A 16,911-nucleotide genomic window follows, 5' to 3' on the forward strand; every position below is an offset into this window, starting at 1 on the left:
CAGCCTTTAGTAGGGGAACATCTCAGAGCAAAGTTTCCCAATTTTATTTGGCCACGGAACCCTTTTAAACTCGAAATAATTTTACGGAACCCCTAATAACAGTCTAATATATGGAGCTGAAAATGTAGACCACAAATAAGCAAGGATAATAATAAACTAATGCTAAACAAGGTCCTGAGATCAACATTGAGTTTAATTGCACCTATTTAAAAACAAAAATCACATCATATGAATTATTATTATTTTTACAATCATAAAATGTGATTGTAATGGAATTTTCTCACGGAAACTTTATTTTCGCTTGGCGGAACCCCGGAGTTCCTCAGAACACCAATTGGGAAACACTGGCTTAGAGTCAACCCCCTCCCAACCCAGCACTGGAGGCAGTAACCGTCTTCTTTTCTGCTTCCTGTTTGCCCTCTGCAATTGGTACAACCATTTCTCATCGCTGTCTTCCTAGCCGTGTCCCCACAGGGCAGCAGGGCAACTGGGAAGAGGGAAAGCAGGTGGCTGGGAGAACACATTCGGCTCACTTGTGCCAAGAGCTTTGCACGAGGTCTCTACTTAACCCCTTCAGTGTCCTGACTGGCAAAGCTACTCCGAGTGACACAAAGCCCGGGTGGGTCTGTGTTGTTTTTGAGTGAGGTATGAAATAGGAGAGTTACTCACTCTGTACAGTAAAGGTGGCTTTTCGAGACATGTCTCCCCACGGGTGCTCCACTCTGGGTACTGGTGCATCCACGTACCGGCCACCAGAGATTTCTCTAGCAGCCCCGTCCTTGCACCCTGATCGTGCAATGGCAGAGGGAAGCATGTAGTGTTTTGCAAACGTGGGGACGGATGACCAGATGGCTGCCTTGCAAATGCCCTTTAGAGGCACATTTTTGAGAACAGCAGTCGTGGCGGCCACGGCTCAGGTTAAGTGAGCTGTGATAGTGTCTAGTGGTTGTTTATTGTGGATGGTGTAACATGCGTGGATACGTGATAAGATCCACTTTGAAATCCTCTGGGAGGAGACCGCTTGGCCCTTGGAACGCTTGGCAAAGGATAGGAAGAGTCTGGATGATTTTCTCCACAATTTTGTTCATAGATTGCAAGCACTCTGCGGATGTCAAGGGTTTGCCACGCTGCTTGGGCTGGAACCGTGTGTGGCTTAGGGAAATAATGCAGGTAAGTGTATGGGTTCGTTAACATGGAAGGGAGCAGGGTCCTTCAGGAGGAATTTAGGGTGCATCCAAAGGGTCACTGTGTCCTTAGTGAAAATTTTTATAAGCGGGGTCTGCCATTAGTGCGGTGAGCTCCCCCACTCTCCTGCTGGAGGTTATGGCCACCAGAAAGGTGACTTTCATGGATAGGTGCGACCAGTGATTCTTTTCTAAGAAAAAAGGTGCTGGTACTCCGGGGGGAAAGTTGTTGAGAAAAAAAAAAGCCATGCTGGGGGCCAAAATGCCAGAGAGCGACGAGCAGGAGGCTGGCCAGTGACCAGTGGCCAGCAGGGGGCGCCAGAGAGCAGCGAGCAGGAGGCTGGCAAGTGACCAATGGGCAGCAGGGGGCACCAGAGACCAGCGAGCAGGAGGCTGGCAAGTGACCAATGGGCAGCAGGGGGCGCCAGAGAGCAGCGAGCAGGAGGCTGGCAAGTGACCAATGGGCAGCAGGGGGCGCCAGAGAGCAGCGAGCAGGCGGCTGGCGAGTGACCAATGGGCAGCAGGGGGTGCCAGAGAGCAGCGAGCAGGCGGCTGGCAAGTGACCAATGGGCAGCAGGAGGCGCCAGAGAGCAGCGAGCAGGCGGCTGGCAAGTGACCAATGGGCAGCAGGGGGCGCCAGAGAGCAGCGAGCAGGCGGCTGGCGAGTGACCAATGGGCAGCAGGGGGCGTCAGAGAGCAGCGAGCAGGCGGCTGGCGAGTGACCAATGGGAGCAGGGGGTGCCAGAGAGCAGCGAGCAGGCAGCTGGCGAGTGACCAATGGGCAGCAGGAGGCGCCAGAGAGCAGCGAGGAGGCAGCTGGCGAGTGACCAATGGGCAGCAGGGGGCGCCAGAGAGCAGCGATCAGGAGGCTGGCGAGTGACCAATGGGCAGCAGGGGGCGCCAGAGAGCAGCGAGCAGGCGGCTGGCGAGTGACCAATGGCCAGCAGGAGGCGCCAGAGAGCAGCGAGGAGGCAGCTGGCGAGTGACCAATGGGCAGCAGGGGGCGCCAGAGAGCAGCGAGCAGGCGGCTGGCGAGTGACCAATGGGCAGCAGGAGGCGCCAGAGAGCAGTGAGCAGGCGGCTGGCGAGTGACCAATGGGCAGCAGGAGGCGCCAGAGAGCAGCGAGCAGGCGGCTGGCGAGTGACCAATGGGCAGCAGGAGGCGCCAGAGAGCAGCGAGCAGGCAGCTGGCGAGTGACCAATGGGCAGCAGGGGGCGCCAGAGAGCAGCGAGCAGGCGGCTGGCGAGTGACCAATGGGCAGCAGGAGGCGCCAGAGAGCAGCGAGCAGGCAGCTGGTAAGTGACCAATGGGCAGCAGGGGGCGCCAGAGAGCAGCGAGCAAGCAGCTGGCGAGTGACCAATGGGCAGCAGGGGGCGCCAGAGAGCAGCGAGCAGGCAGCTGGCGAGTGACCAATGGGAGCAGGGGGTGCCAGAGAGCAGCGAGCAGGCAGCTGGTAAGTGACCAATGGGCAGCAGGGGGCGCCAGAGAGCAGCGAGCAAGCAGCTGGCGAGTGACCAATGGGCAGCAGGGGGCGCCAGAGAGCAGCGAGCAGGCAGCTGGCGAGTGACCAATGGGAGCAGGGGGTGCCAGAGAGCAGCGAGCAGGCAGCTGGTGAGTGACCAATGGGAGCAGGGGGTGCCAGAGAGCAGCGAGCAGGCGGCTGGCGAGTGACCAATGGGAGCAGGGGGCGCCAGAGAGCAGCGAGCAGGCGGCTGGCGAGTGACCAATGGGCAGCAGGGGGCGCCAGAGAGCAGCGAGCAGGCAGCTGGCGAGTGACCAATGGGCAGCAGGGGGCGCCAGAGAGCAGCGAGCAGGCAGCTGGCGAGTGACCAATGGGAGCAGGGGGTGACAGAGAGCAGCGAGCAGGCAGCTGGTGAGTGAGCAGTGGAGGGAGTAAGCTGCCTCTTTACCTGCCCCCCACTCAGGAGGGGAATTCTGTAGCTGCACCTCCAAACTCTGGGTCTGTCCTGAGCAACTGGGAGTGGGGTGCAGAGATGGGCTGGGCATATGAAAGGGACATTTACATTACTGGATTTAAGAACCTGAGAGGAAAAGGATGTTGCCCAACCTACTCAGGATGGGATGTTGACTCATGGGTTTGGTTATGAACTCTGCGGTGTTTTTCCCGCACTAACGTCACGTCACTTCCCTCCCTTTTACTAAAACTAGCATTACCCAGCCTGTTGTGACAGCAGACGCACACTCAGGTTGGCCTGGTTTGGTACTGCAACTTCAGTTGCAAGAGCTGTGTTCAGGTATTATCCTGGGCAGTGCTTGCATAGCAGGGTAACACGTCAATGAATGTCAAGACGTATATACATATGGCATCAACTTATTTATTTCTTCCCAGATACTTGTGGAGACAAATTGGCTCCGGCACTTTGCAGACCACAAAATACATCTTCTAAATCACCTCTCTATAAACAACATCCCTGACAATCACTTCATTTGAGGTAATCCATTACCTGTTGATTAGAGTACACCCTGATATTTTGTGGGTGTCCAACTATGCCACTGGGCAGATTTGAACCTGGGACCTCTGGAAATTAGCATAGGAGCAGCTACAGCTGAAACTATAAAACCAACTGGCTCTCAGCTTAGGCTGTAGAGTTCCCTTTTCCTTATCTCTCGCTATAAGTGGTCTAAATGCCTCTCCATAGGACAGTGACCCACACTAGGGGAACATCTACACTGCAGACTTCTTGCACAAGAACTTTTTGTGCAAGAGACGTGCTTTTGTGCAACAGAGCATCCACACTGCCATGGATGCTTTCATGAGCAAGAAAGCTCTGACTGACATTCATAGAATGGCCATCAGAGCACCTGTGCTTATTCCGCACAAGAGCTCTTGTGTAAAAAGGCTTATTCCTCGTAGAAAGAGGAATCACTCTTGTGCAGAAAGCCCTGTCTTCTGACGATCTACTCTACTTTTTCGCGTGCAAAAACATTCTTGTAGTGTGGCTGCTCTGCAAGTTTTTGCACAAAAACTCTATAGTGTAGACGTAGCCTGAGGTACCAAAGGGTTACTCATTGTTTTTAAAGTTATAGACGAACACAGCTACCCCTCTGAGACTTTTACACATATTTTTGAGTCTCCAGGGCCCCACAGGACTACTTGTTTCTAGGCTGGTGTCTCTCCACCTTCCCAGATGACTCTGCCCCTTTCAGGAGGCGGATTTCTCTTGCTTACCTCCAAGTTTCACCTCACATAAAAATTACTTGCTTATACAATCAGACATAACGATACCAAGGTGTCACAGACACACTAGACCTCCAAAATGGCTGCCTGTCTCAAGTTCAGCAGACAATTATAAAATAAATCACATGGAATATAAATATTGTATGTCCATGCCAGTGCCTGGCATATAGAGCGGTATAAACAAGTCAGAGTCTGTATGAACCATTGCTTGGTGCTGACTCGGTTAGTGTTTTTTTATGGAGCCTGTTGTAAAACTAGGCTCATAGCTAGTTGAGCTGATATATCCTCCAGAAGACCGCTCTGTTTGCCCCTGCAGCAACAACCTGAAGACACCGCAGCTGGAAGGAAAAGCATCAGCAGTAGCAGGTCTCTGCTCCTTTCCTCTCCTTTCAGAAGAGAGTCAGGGCTGTTTCCCAGGTGGGCAAAGCTGAGAAGCAGGTGGTGGCTTGGTTGTTATTTATAACTGCTGCAGAAGGGGAATCTTGACCCTTTCTGCATGCACAGTGGTATCCAAACCTGAGCAGGGTAGGGCTGCTCTAGGAAATATTCAAGGGCAGCTGCCTGGCAATGTTCCCTCTAATCTTTTCCACCCCTTTGTGGATGTCCCCCCCACCCATGTGCAGAATAAATTTTGTTACACGCGCTGAGGCCTGTGTGAATGTGCACCACCAGAAGAAATTAAAAAACCTAGCGGTGGGCTATGGATGCTACTCAGCGGGGCAGCATTGAAATCTCTCCTGCGTGACTGCACAAGTGCCCAGCTTCCAGGGAGCACCAGTCTCTGGCTGGCACCAGATTAGATAGCCATCATGCTCGAGCTATTACAGTCCTGCCTGTACAGCAGGTTCCCACACTGAGGGGGCGTGAAGAAATTCCAAGGGGGGGTGCGAGACAACCCAGCCCCCCGTCATTCCCCCCCCCCAAGAAAGAGCCCAGGCGGGCGCTACCTCCTGTGAAAATGGAGGTAGCGCCGGCTTCCTGCGGCATGGGTGGGGGGAAGTCCCATGGGAGGAGGGGAGCTTCCTGAGACTCGGACCTGGCGCATAGCTGTGGGATCCCGGGTACCAGCCGAGCTGTCCCTGTCCCCTCCCCCCGCCAAGACCCCCATGAGTATCCTGCCCCCTGCCCAGATCCCCATGTGTACCCTGTCTCCCTTTCCCCCTCTGCCCAGACCCCCATGAGTCCTGCTCCTCTGCCCTCCCTGCCCAAATCCCCATGAGTACCCTGCCCCAGGCCCCACCAGCACCCTGCCCCCTGCCCAGACTCCCACCTGTCCCCTCCCCTGGGCCCCACCAGCACCCTGCCCCCTGCCCAGACTCCCACCTGTCCCCTCCCCTGGGCCCCACCAGCACCTTGTCTCCTGTCCCCTACTCAGGCCCCACTTACACCCTGCTCCTGTCCCCTAGCCAGACCCCATCCAGCTCCCTGCCCAGACGCACCTGCCCCTGCCTTGGGGCCAGACACCCACCAGCACTCCGCCCCTGCCTCCTAGCCAGATAACCACCGGCATTGTGCTCCTACCCCCTCCCTCCTGGCCAGACACAGCTTGCTCCTGTACCCTATTTTCCACCCAGACTTTGCACCCCATCCCTATCCCATTCACTGGCACACTGGATCCCTCATTTTCGGCTCTACCTCAGAATGTAGAGGGGCCCACAAATTTCTCTAACCCTGGAACCCCAGAAGAGTTAATCTGGCTGGAGGCTTTGAACCTCAGTCCTACGTACCCTCCCCGACATGGGGCTGGGATGCCAGGGGAGGGAGGTGTCTCAGTTGGGGCCACATCAATGAGGCTTGGAGGGGTTGGGTTTTTTTTTAATCTCACTTGTGTGGTCCCTGACTGATTTTTCTGTGGGTCAGTGACCCCTGACTCAAAACAGGTTCCCTGCCCCTCCTGTAAATAGAGACAATGCTGAAACGTTTGTGTCGGACATTACATTTTAAAAAATGAAGCCAGGCCAACAAGCCCCCAAGTGGGGCCAAACCCCCATCAGGCTACAACAACAACATAACACCCCTGCATCCCCGCACAAACCCAACCCTGAGCCCTATCACACACCGGAATCCCCCGTCCTGAGCCTCGCACATCCCCAGTCTTCTGCCACAACACTCCTGCACCATCCACACACTGCAAATGTGTCCTGAGCCCATCCTACTCCCAGCCCCCCTGCCCTGAGCCTCTCACACACCTCCAACCTGAACTCCTACACCCTCATGTCCACAAGCCTGTTTGCTCAGCACCCCAACCCTCCACCTGACCCCAACACTCCCCATCCTGGAGCCCTCTCTCTGAGCCAGCATCCCCTTCTCCACCTCCTTCTGCACCCAAATTCCCTCCCAGGGCTTGCACCTTTCATCCCTTCCCACACCCAAATCCCTCCCTCCCTCATTTCAAACCTAGGATGTCCCAACTCGCGAAGAACACGCAGCATCCTCTGTCCCATGAAATGTGTTTAGTTTCTGCGATTTCTCATGTTACATTAGATTTTTACTCAAGTTTTGTGCCAAGAAAACCTATTTGTGCGTATTTTTAATTTTAAATCAAATTCTGTATACCAAGTGCTTGTGTTGATTTTTAATTACAAATTGATTTTTTTGTTAAGGGGGGGAGGGTTGGATGATGGTAAAGAAGAGGTGGTGAGGCAAGAGAGTTTCTCAAACGTCAAAAAGGGCGAGTGATGCTGAAAAGTTTGGGAACCACTGAGCCACAGTCTCCTTTGCAGTTACATTGAATGAACCTCCTTCTTTCCCATGCTGCCTGGTCTGTCCTTTGCACTCGGCATTTCTCTGCCGTGCCCTGTTTATTTTCATGGGACTCTCCCACTCTCCGGCCTTCCCTGTCACAGACCATCCCACGCAGCTGCTCCCTTGAATATATCCCTTCCTCTCCGGCTGCCCCAGGGTGGTTTTCCTGCCATAGACACTGGACGGCCTGGCTTTCCTTCCCTGTGTGGCAACATTTCACCAGGACTCGCCCTTTAGTCTGGTTTTATTGTTTACTGCCCGGCACTAGCCTGACCCCCACCTCTGCCTGTCCCCAGCCCAGCTGTGAATTCTGTCCCCTGCCCAGCTCCTACCTCTACCTGTCCCCAGCCCGGCTGTGAATTCTGTCCCCTGCCCAACCCCTACCTCTACCTCTCCCCAGCCCGACTGTTAGTTCTGTGCCTGGCTGACTCTCACCTCTACCTGTCCCCAGCCCGGCTGTGAAATCTGTCCCCTGCCCAGCCACCACCTCTGCCTGTACCCAGCCCGGCTGTTAGATTTTTCCCTGCCCAGCCCCCACCTCTGCCCCTCCTGCAGACCCAGGGGTTCTTCCCCCATGCGCCCCTCCATCCCTGGGGCTGCAGGGAAGGAGGTTTCAGGGATCATAGAGATGAGGAGCCAGGGGCTGAGTAGAGGGGAGTCCTCCACGGTCATAGATCCTGGTGTGCGTGATGCCAGAGGCTGATTTCAGGGGCACAGGTTGAGCTGGGATCCTGACCCCACCCAGACCCAGGGTCGGATTCTCTCCCCAGGGAGGGAGCCCGGCGGGAAAGTGAAGATCGGGGCCTTGGAACCAGCATCGATAAATGTCACCTGCCCCCGGTCACAGTCCAGGCAAACCCGGATCCTGTCGTTGAGACTCGGGGACAGGGGGGTCGCAGGATCTGTCAGAGCCTGGAACTCTTCCCCCCACCACCGCACAGCCCAGATCCCGCCCCGGGGGCCCAGGATGATCCCTCCCTTTCTGCCCACAGACTCTCTGGCCACCCCCACAGCCCAGAATCGCCCGTCCCCCACCTCCACCTCCCAGCAATGTCGCCCCGAGGTGAAGCCCTCCCGGCCCAGCACACAGAACACAGAGTCAAATCTCTCCGGGGGGTCGGGCCGTGGCTGCCGTCTCTGTTCCCATCTCACACGTTTCCCGTCCCTGTGCAGGAGGAGCTGGGGATGCGCCGTGTCTGGATCCAGAGTCACGTTGGCTGGGGGAGAATCGGAGCGTGAGGGGCAGAGCTCGGCCCTGGGGGGGTCGATGGTGCTAGGGACAGAATCTGCCCCAGCTGGGCCGTGACTCAGGGACTCTCCTGCCTCCCAGGGTGCTCTGCTCTGAGTGGGGAGCAGCGGCCCAGCCCAAGGGGCAGCTCACTCCCCGGCAGGGAGGGGCCGTGGCAGAGAGAAGGGGTCAGAGGGGCCCTGACACTGGGAATCTGCCCCCCTCTCCCTGGGCCGGGACCCCAGAGGGACGGATGGAAACTGCCTGGTCAGGGCTGGCTGAATCCAGGCCCCGCCCTCGGCTGGGCCCCCCCATTGAAATGCCCCTGGGTCCCAGCTGATCTGGGCAGGGTTTGTGATTCCCCCTGGGACACGTCTCCCCCCCACGGCCCGTCTGGGCTCGGCTCCTTTCCCGCCGCACTGGGGCTCTGGGCCGAGCTCCGACCTGCCCCCACCAGGCTGCTCAGCCTCCGGCCCGGCGCCCGGACCCCACAGAGCCAGCAGGGAGGGGCAGGGACCGGCCCCAGCTGGGCGGGGCGGGAAGAGGCTGAACAAGGCGAGTCCTGCCCTGGGGGTGCCCAGGCGCCGTGCGGAGGGAACGGGGGGGTCTCTGTCCCGGCCATGGCAGGAGGCTGACTTAGGGGTGACAGAAGGAAGAGGGGCCCCAGGGAGCTGAGGGGGGTCCCAGCAGGGGCTGGGCGGAGGGAGAGAGAAGCTGAGCTCACGCGGGGGGAGAGGAAAAGGGAAACAGGACCAGAGCTCTGCTCTCAGCAGCTCCCCAGCTGCCTGCCATGGGCCCAGGGCTGCCCCTGTCTGTGCCCCGTGTCCTGGTGCTCTGGGGTCTGATCCATCCCTTCCCCTAGCAGAACAGGGACCCTCCCATGGACTCCTGGGTCCTCTGCCGGGGGCAGGAGAAAGAGCAACGTCCCTGCGTGCCCCAGAGTCCACGCTGGGCACAGCCCGATAGTCACGGGGGGGAAGTGAAACTCCCCTCTTGGCCCCCCTGCACCAGAGAACGAGGGGAGCCCAAGGCAGGTTCCGCATGCGACACTGAGGCAGCTCACCTGGTCCGTGCGCTCTTAGGGGTTCCCCACTTTGCGCCCCCAGGGCAGCCGGCAGCGTGCCTGGAGGGGAAGGCAGGAAGGGGAGATTCAGGTTTGCACAGGGAGACGAGAGCTGGGTTGTCACGTGACAGACACACTCAGGCCTCCTTCACTTCCCGCCTTTTGTCGTTCCCTAGGCCCAGGTCCTGCAGAGCCGTTGGCATCAAAGACACTTTGGTCCCTGTGAGGCTCACGGGAGGCGAGGGATTGTGTGTGAACTCCTGGCTCTGGCCGGGAGCTGCGGGGCTGTTTGCTCAGCGTCTCCACACAGAGCAGCACGACGGGGCCTCCAGAGGCAGCAATCGGAACCAGGAGAAAATCACTTTATCCCAGGGGAAACTGAGGCAGGGGGCGGTGGGCTCCGTGGGCCAGAATCACCCTGTGCCGGCAGAGCAGGGCAGGGAGGCCGGAGCCAGGTCTGGCTAGGGCAGAGTTGCAGCCCAGTTACAATGGCCCCAGGTGCCTGGGCCAGGGAGCAGAGAGCCAGGGACGCAGTGTTGCACGTCCCATGTCCCACGTCTCTCTGTCCTTCCTCCCCCACCTCTTCCACTCACCCTCCCCATCCCTGTTCCATCCCCAGCCCTCTCAGGAACACCTCTCTGTCTCTCAGTCCCTCTTCCCCATACCCTGCCCAGTCCCCCATCCTCAGCTCTCTCAGTCTATGTCTATGCTATGGGGGTTTTCCAGGATAAATTAAATTAATGGAGATGCCTATCTCCTAGAACTGGAAGGGACCTTGAAAGGTCATCGAGTCCAGTCCCCTGCCTTCACAGCAGGACCAAGTACCATCCCTGACAAATTTTTGCCCCAAATCCCTAAATGGCCTCTGCAAGGATTGAACTCACAACCCTGGGTTTAGCAGGAGATATCCCGGATAAACCCAGCCGTGTCCAGGGAACGCGTTCATTCTTCCGCTTTTCTTCGCGGAAGAGCAGAGATTCCCTTTCGGGGAGCCCTGTATATTTCGTTCTGCGAGACATAAGGGCTTTTCTGGGTTGTTTCTCACTGTCACCGTCACTGTCATTGCAAAGGCTGCTTCTGAACACACAAGGGTTTGAATTAATCAACCTGAGGAGACTCAAATACTCACTAACCAGAACTTAAGAACTGAGTCACTCAAGGCAGGATCACAGCGGGTCCCAACCTGTGGGGCACAGACCCCCATCTTGGAACCCAAGTCTGTGCCATTCACCCCCCCCCCCCAGATACATGGAAGCATCATCTAATAATGAACCAATTGACCAGCACCATTCTCCTTCCAGGGTCTCACTTTCCTCTCCTCCATCCCCCCTCGGTACCTTTGAACTCCCTCAGCGTCTCCGACAGCACAATCACTTTCTGGGAGAAACCACGGACTTGTTCTTCCAATTCAGGAGCCATCTCCTCCGGCTGCTGGGCCTGCCTCTCCTCACACCTGGGGAGAAACGACGTTCCATGGTGACCCTGCAGTGGTTCCCAGCCTTTGGACCCCTTTTCCATCTATGAAAATTTCACGGACTCCCGCGCCTCCGTGGGGGAGAAAAAAAAGAAAAGGGAAAGTAAGAAAAGAAAAAGAAGGATCGGGCCCACCGCCATGGGCCCCATCCTTACTTTTAAACTTTCCACAGACCCCCTGCAGTACCGTGGTGGACCACCAGGGATCTGTGCCTCACAGGTGGGGAACCGCTGTGATCCTGCCTTGATTGACTCAGTTCTTAAATTCTGGTTCGTGGGTATTTGGGTCTCCGCGGCCAACTCCCTCCTGGGCCTCCAGGCGCTGAGGGACGGGAGGTTCCCAGGGGAAGGGCTGTAAAATCTGCCCACTAGGAATGAAACTGAGACACAAACTCCCTCTCCCCAGCTCATCCCGCACAGGTCTCCAAACAGCCTTTGGGCGGGAAAAACCCTGGATTTCTGCTGCCCTGGACTGAATGGTGCCCAGCGCCCAGCAGGGACAGGCCCATGTCCCACCCCTCAGTCCTGGGGCAGCCAGTCCCCAGGGAGGGGGCATGGGTGGAATATACCACAGGCCAGTCTGCGTCTTTCCCTGAGTAATTCCAGAGTCGTCTCTAAAAGGGCGAGGGCCTCAGGATTCCCCGGCGTTGTGCCGTGTGAGGGGGTGAGAGAGCCACCTACCTGTTCAAAGTGCTTCTGATGTTCTAGAGAGAGAGAGAGAGAGAGTTTCAGTCCCACCTGACACACACTGTGAATTGGAAGGGAGGGATTTGGCGAGTGAGGGGGAACTAGGCTTTGCCTGGCCCCAGGGCCATGGATCCCTGAGCGAATGGGGCGTTGCCATCTCAAAACAACAATTCGCATGCCGGGAAGGCACCCACGGAGCTGCCCTGCGACCTCTGACTCCTGTGCCCACCTGTTAGGAGCTGTCCTGTCTCTGTGGTGGGAGCTGGGGGATTTCCCCCTCCGCCTCACCTGCAGGAATTCACTCGCTGGCTTCTGATAAGTCTTCTCCAGCTTCCCGATCAGCTCGCTAAGTTGGAAAATCTGCTCTGAGAGTTTGGTGACAGTGTCAGTCTGTGCCTTCACGATCATCTCGTCCAGCTTCTGCAGCTGGGCCAGCAGGAGTCGCTCTTGTTCCTTCAGGAACTGCCGCAGCTGCTGAAACTCGGCCACAATCTTCTGCCGCTCGGCTCGTGTCCGTTTCTGGAAGAAAAAGAACCAAAGGATGAACATCGCCACCGCTAGGGGGATATGGATGGAGCCTGGGGCCCTTCACAGAGCGCTGAGTGTGCAGGAGAATCTCTGCAAATTCTAAGTCAGACAGTGAACAGTCTCCTGCGGTTACTAGCGAGAATTTTCTCAAGGTTTCCCCGTTTGGCCCCAGAATTTCATAAAGGACGTTTCCGTAGCTGACGTGCGTTGGATCACGAGTGGCTCATGGCCTCAGCGATGCCGATCCAAAGCAGCAGGGAGCAGGACTTGGCACCACACCTTGGTGACATTTTCTGTCTTACATTTTTTTCTGGGAAAATGCAGATTTGCTGCCAAAGAAACATTTCATGAATTACTGACAACATCAACGCGGTGTTGTGCTACAGAAATAAATACATGATAAATCAAAATATTTTCTTAATTGTTTCTAGATTTTAAAGTCTGACTTCTTTTTGCAACTGTCCTTCTGTTTTATAAAAATTATTTTTTAAGCAAAGGCTCAAGTTGAAACAAAGCATTTTGATTTTTGCCCCCCAAAAATAAATCATTTGACGAAGCAAAAAAATCAAATTTGTGACTTGCTAATAATTTTAAAAATAGATAATGTTTGGTTCAAACAATGTTTTTAATATCCTGCCAGTGAAGAAGACCTGGCATTTGCACAACTCTACTCAGAGGCTATGTCTACACTTATGCAAATGAGGCTAGGAGTGGAATATCGCCACATCTCATTTGCATAATTAATGAGGCTCCAGTTTTGCACAAGAGGCTTTTCCACAAAAAGGAGCCGTCTACATGGCTCCTTTTTGCACAAAACCCCCCTCTTGAGCAAGAGCTGTTCTGCATTTTTCCCCCAGAAGAACAGATCTTGTGCAAGAGGGGGTTTTTTCTGTGCAAAACTGGAACCTCATTAATTATGCAAATGAGGCACAGCGATATTCCACGCGTAGCCTCATTTGCATATGTTTTTCCGCAAGAAAGGGGCAGTGTAGACATAGCCAGAATCACGTTCACAGAGACAGGCGAGAAGAAACAAACAAATGAAACAGTGAGAGAAAAAGCAGACACCCACGGTGAACGGCAGGAATGGAGAAATTGTTGGGGCACAAAGGGACTACACCAGAAAGGAGAGGAGGGACAGGACTCACCACGGGACAGCCAGGAACCTGGGCTTTGATTTAGTTATTGAAGATAGAACTGACAACAGCAAACAGAGATTGCACAAGACGACTCCTCCGGATGTAACTTAACGTCCTGCAAACTCTGGCCTGAGGGAGGCTGGGAACGGAGAAGTGACTGTGTTTCGCTGGGGCTTTTGGGTTAGGGCATGGCACTATCTAATTCCGAATTCTGTCTGTTCGTTAATATCAATTCTTGCTTGTGAAGTGAGTTTAATTAAGCTAATCGTAGTTAACAGACTGTAGATCAGAATACCAGTTGACAGAAGAGTGAGACAGTGGTTTCCGACCTGTGGTCTTCGCGCCCCGGGGGGCTATGGACCATGCCAGCAAAAGACTTAGACTGGACGGAATTCAGCTGTTCACACAGACAATCGATTTTCAAAGGGGTCACAGAACCTCCCTTTGACATTTCTAAAGGGGTCCACAAATGCACAGAGGTTGGAAGCGGCTGGTTTAGGGCCCAACCCTAAAGAGGGATTCTAGGTGCTCTTTCCCCAGCTAATCAAGAGAAACCGTAATCCAGTCCCTAGATTGTCCTGGCTGCTCCTTAGTGTCTGATTCAGAATCAGCTGCTTCCAGCTTGCTACAACGGCAGGGTAATAACGCCGGGCACCTACCAGGTACTCCTGGCTGGTCTTCTCTCTGCTCCCTTTCAGTCCCAGCAGCTTTTCTCGCTCGGCTCTCAGCGTCTTCAGATGGGCCTGGAGCCTTTCCTGGAGACGCAGAAATACGTCATGGCTACGTCTACATTGGCACCCTTTTCTGGAAATGCTTATAACGGAAAAGTTTTCCGTTAAAAGCATTTTCGGAAAAAGCGCGTCTAGATTGGCAGGATCGGGGCTTTTTCACGATCGGGGCTTTTTTTGCGGAAAAGAAATCTGTGTTGTCTACACTGGCCCTTTTTCGGAACAGTTTTCTGGAAAAGGACTTTTGCCCAAACAGGAGCAGCATAGTTTTTCCGGAAAAACACTGACGATTTTACATTAGATCGTCAGTGCTTTTCCAGAAATTCAAGGGGGCCAGTGTAGACAGCTGGCAAGTTATTCCGGAAAAGCGGCTGATTTTCCGGAATAAGTGGCCAGTGTAAACACAGCCCATGTGACTAAGCAAAAAATCCAATGTGAGATTTGCTAATCATTTTAAAAATAGATCATTTTTGGTTCAACCCGTTTCTTTACTGTCCTGCCAGCAAAGCTAGGGGACAGCTGGCCCAGCACAACCACACACTGTACTCACGACTACAGGGCCCGGCAGGTTTATGGGGTCAGACACCAAGGAGTGTTTTCAGGGGGGTTGAAATTGTCAGACCATGTTACAGTAGGGAGCTGGGGTCACATACTCAGAGGCTGCATGCGCAGGGGTACCAGGGGGGAGACTCGCAGGGGAGGGAGCTGGAGGAGAGGAGGGAAACGGCGAGCATCGGGGACCTCCAGAGAGGCCGGGGCGTGGGAGGAAAGAGGGTGTATGGAGGAGGGACTGAGCCAGGCAGGCAGACACTGTGGAAATCTGGCCTGGCAGCCACCCATGATGACCTAGCTCTGGCGATTGTAGGTGTTTGCAAACACCCCTCAGTATCCCTCCCCCGTTCCCACCCCTGGTTCTTTCTTTATCTGCCAGCTGCATGTCGTGTTCATGAGGCTGCGGCTGGGACTCTCTCCCTGTGGCTCAGTAGAGGTGGGTGGGGAGGAGGCTGGGCACAGGCTGGCTGGTCCTTTCAAGGGAGGAGCTCTCACCAGGGTCCCTGTAAGCCGGGTGCTTGGGCAGCCGGCCAGGAGAGATTCCAGTGCTGTCCAGCTGATTAGCAGAGCACCCAGTCGCCCACAGCTGGCAGCAGGTGTTTCTACGGGTGGTGCACAGACACACATGCCTTGGCGCACAGAACAAAATTTATTCCACACACAGATGGAAAATATTAGAAGGCACATTGGTTGTCAGCCCCGCTTGTGACGTAGTCAATTCTCCTCCCCAGGAAGGGACAAGGAAGGGCAGGGTGAGGGGTTGTGGGATCCAACCCAGCCTGGGGTAGATAAAACAGAAGCCCAGGGAAGGCCAGAGGGAGGAGGACCCTGAGGCAGGCAGAAGAGACCCGGGATATTGTTCAGGATGATAAGACCAAACTCCAGACTCAAAGTCGTGAGAGTCCCGGCTGGGAGAGCCCTGGGAGTCCCCTGCTGCGGTGCCCTATCACCAGGCCGTCCCTGCTTCCTGTAGTCCCAGCCCTGATCCTATCGGCTAGATTCCCAGGGCGGGAGCTGCTCCCCAGTGCTCCCCTCAGTCCCACGAGGGCAGGGATCGCAGTCGGCATTTCCCTACCTGGAATTCTTCGGCAGCTTCCTCGGCAGGAATCACGGTGTGACCTCGGTGCCCCTTGGATCTGTCGCACACCAGGCAGATGGGGATTTCATCCTCCCTGCAGAAGAGTTTGAGAGGCTCCTGGTGTTTCTCACACAGTCTCTCTGCGGCACGTTCCCTCCCTGCCTGCAACCTGAGTTCTCTGGCTGCCTCCACAATACTCCTCAGCTGCCTGTTCGGCCTGAGGTTCCCCTGGGGAAAGGCCCGTCTGCACTGAGGGCAGGAGACGTCTGCAGTGAGCCCCCCCCAGGACTGCGTGATGCAGGCTTGGCAGAAGTTGTGATCACAGTCAAGAGACACCGGATCGTTGAAATAATCCAGGCAAATGGGACAGGTCACTTCATCCTGGAGCGTCTTTGCTGGATTCACAGCAGCCATGGCTTCTGGTGCAAAGTCCAGAGAGTTTAGTTTCACTTCCTTCTGCTGGGAAATGGGCGGATTGCACTTTGTATCAATCAGTGCTGCCTTTCTGGGTGTGTTCTCCTGCTCTTTCCTTTTTCTGACTCTACTCTGACTCTTTGAATGAATGAGGCCAAACTGACCGTCACTCCTCCCACACAGCTGCCAGGCAAACTTGGGACTAGGCCCTCAGGGTGCCTCTACACGGCCCCGTTACTTCAGAATACCCGCTGTTATTCTGAGATAACAATGCGAGCGTCTACACAGCCATTCTGTTATTTCGAAATGACACCAAAATAATGGGCGGCTTATTCCGACGTCTGTAAACCTCATTCCACGAGGAATAACGCCTCTTCTGGAACCGCTCTTTTGGAATACCCGCCGTGTGGATGTGCTACTGCTGCTATTTCGAAAGAGCCCCTCCCCAGGGCTATTCAAAGTCACTGCGCCCCTGGAGGATTCTGGCCTGCAGGGAGGGGTGTAGGAGGAGGTACAGGCTCTGGGAGGGCGTTGTCACCTGGGGTAGAGGTGCAAAGGGTTTGGAGGGTGACCTGGGGGGAGGAGTTGGGGTGCAGGAGGGGCCAGGGTGCAGGAGAGAGGTGCATGCTGGGAGGAGGTTATCTAAGTGTCTCCAGACCAGCAGGCTGCAGCACCTCCAAGGCAGGCTGGGCTCCCTGTTTGCTGCAGCCCCATCCTGCTGGCTCTCGACTCATCCTGGGGGAAGAGAATTGCATTGCCCCCGTCACTCAGGCCAATCGCTCAGTTCCGATTGGCTGGTTGTTTCCAGCCAATAGGAGCCGAGAGATTGCTGGAGGTCAGTTCTTATTGGCCAGCAGTTTTTGGCCACTTGGAGCTGAGTATCAGGCTGGGG

The 16,911-nt window shown here is 55.4% G+C and overlaps 1 protein-coding gene across 4 annotated transcripts; it reads right to left on the minus strand.

The window, feature by feature from the left end:
* Window positions 1–6,822: 6,822 nt before the first annotated feature.
* LOC102462928 (zinc finger protein RFP-like) lies at window positions 6,823–16,911 on the minus strand. Of its 4 annotated transcripts, none has more exons than XR_012898562.1 (8): window positions 15,603–16,911; window positions 13,907–14,002; window positions 11,869–12,099; window positions 11,575–11,597; window positions 10,758–10,873; window positions 9,421–9,480; window positions 7,514–8,346; window positions 6,823–7,461 (listed from the first exon to the last, which is right to left on the minus strand). XR_012898562.1 is itself a non-coding variant. In XM_075914224.1 (8 exons), the coding sequence occupies exons 2-8, from the start codon at window positions 15,152–15,154 to the stop codon at window positions 7,835–7,837; spliced, it is 1,170 nt and encodes a 389-aa protein (XP_075770339.1). In that variant the 5' UTR covers window positions 15,155–15,156; window positions 15,603–15,738; the 3' UTR covers window positions 6,823–7,834. The 4 variants fall into 4 exon arrangements, 3 of the variants coding, with proteins under 3 accessions (XP_075770339.1, XP_006128365.1, XP_075770338.1); XM_075914224.1 differs by adding an exon at window positions 15,023–15,156 and having other exon boundaries at window positions 6,823–8,346; window positions 15,603–15,738; XM_075914223.1 differs by lacking the exon at window positions 6,823–7,461 and adding an exon at window positions 10,305–10,497 and having other exon boundaries at window positions 8,084–8,346.

This window comes from Pelodiscus sinensis, chromosome 32 (genome assembly GCF_049634645.1).
Source record: "Pelodiscus sinensis isolate JC-2024 chromosome 32, ASM4963464v1, whole genome shotgun sequence".
Classification (NCBI taxonomy): Eukaryota; Metazoa; Chordata; order Testudines; family Trionychidae; genus Pelodiscus; species Pelodiscus sinensis.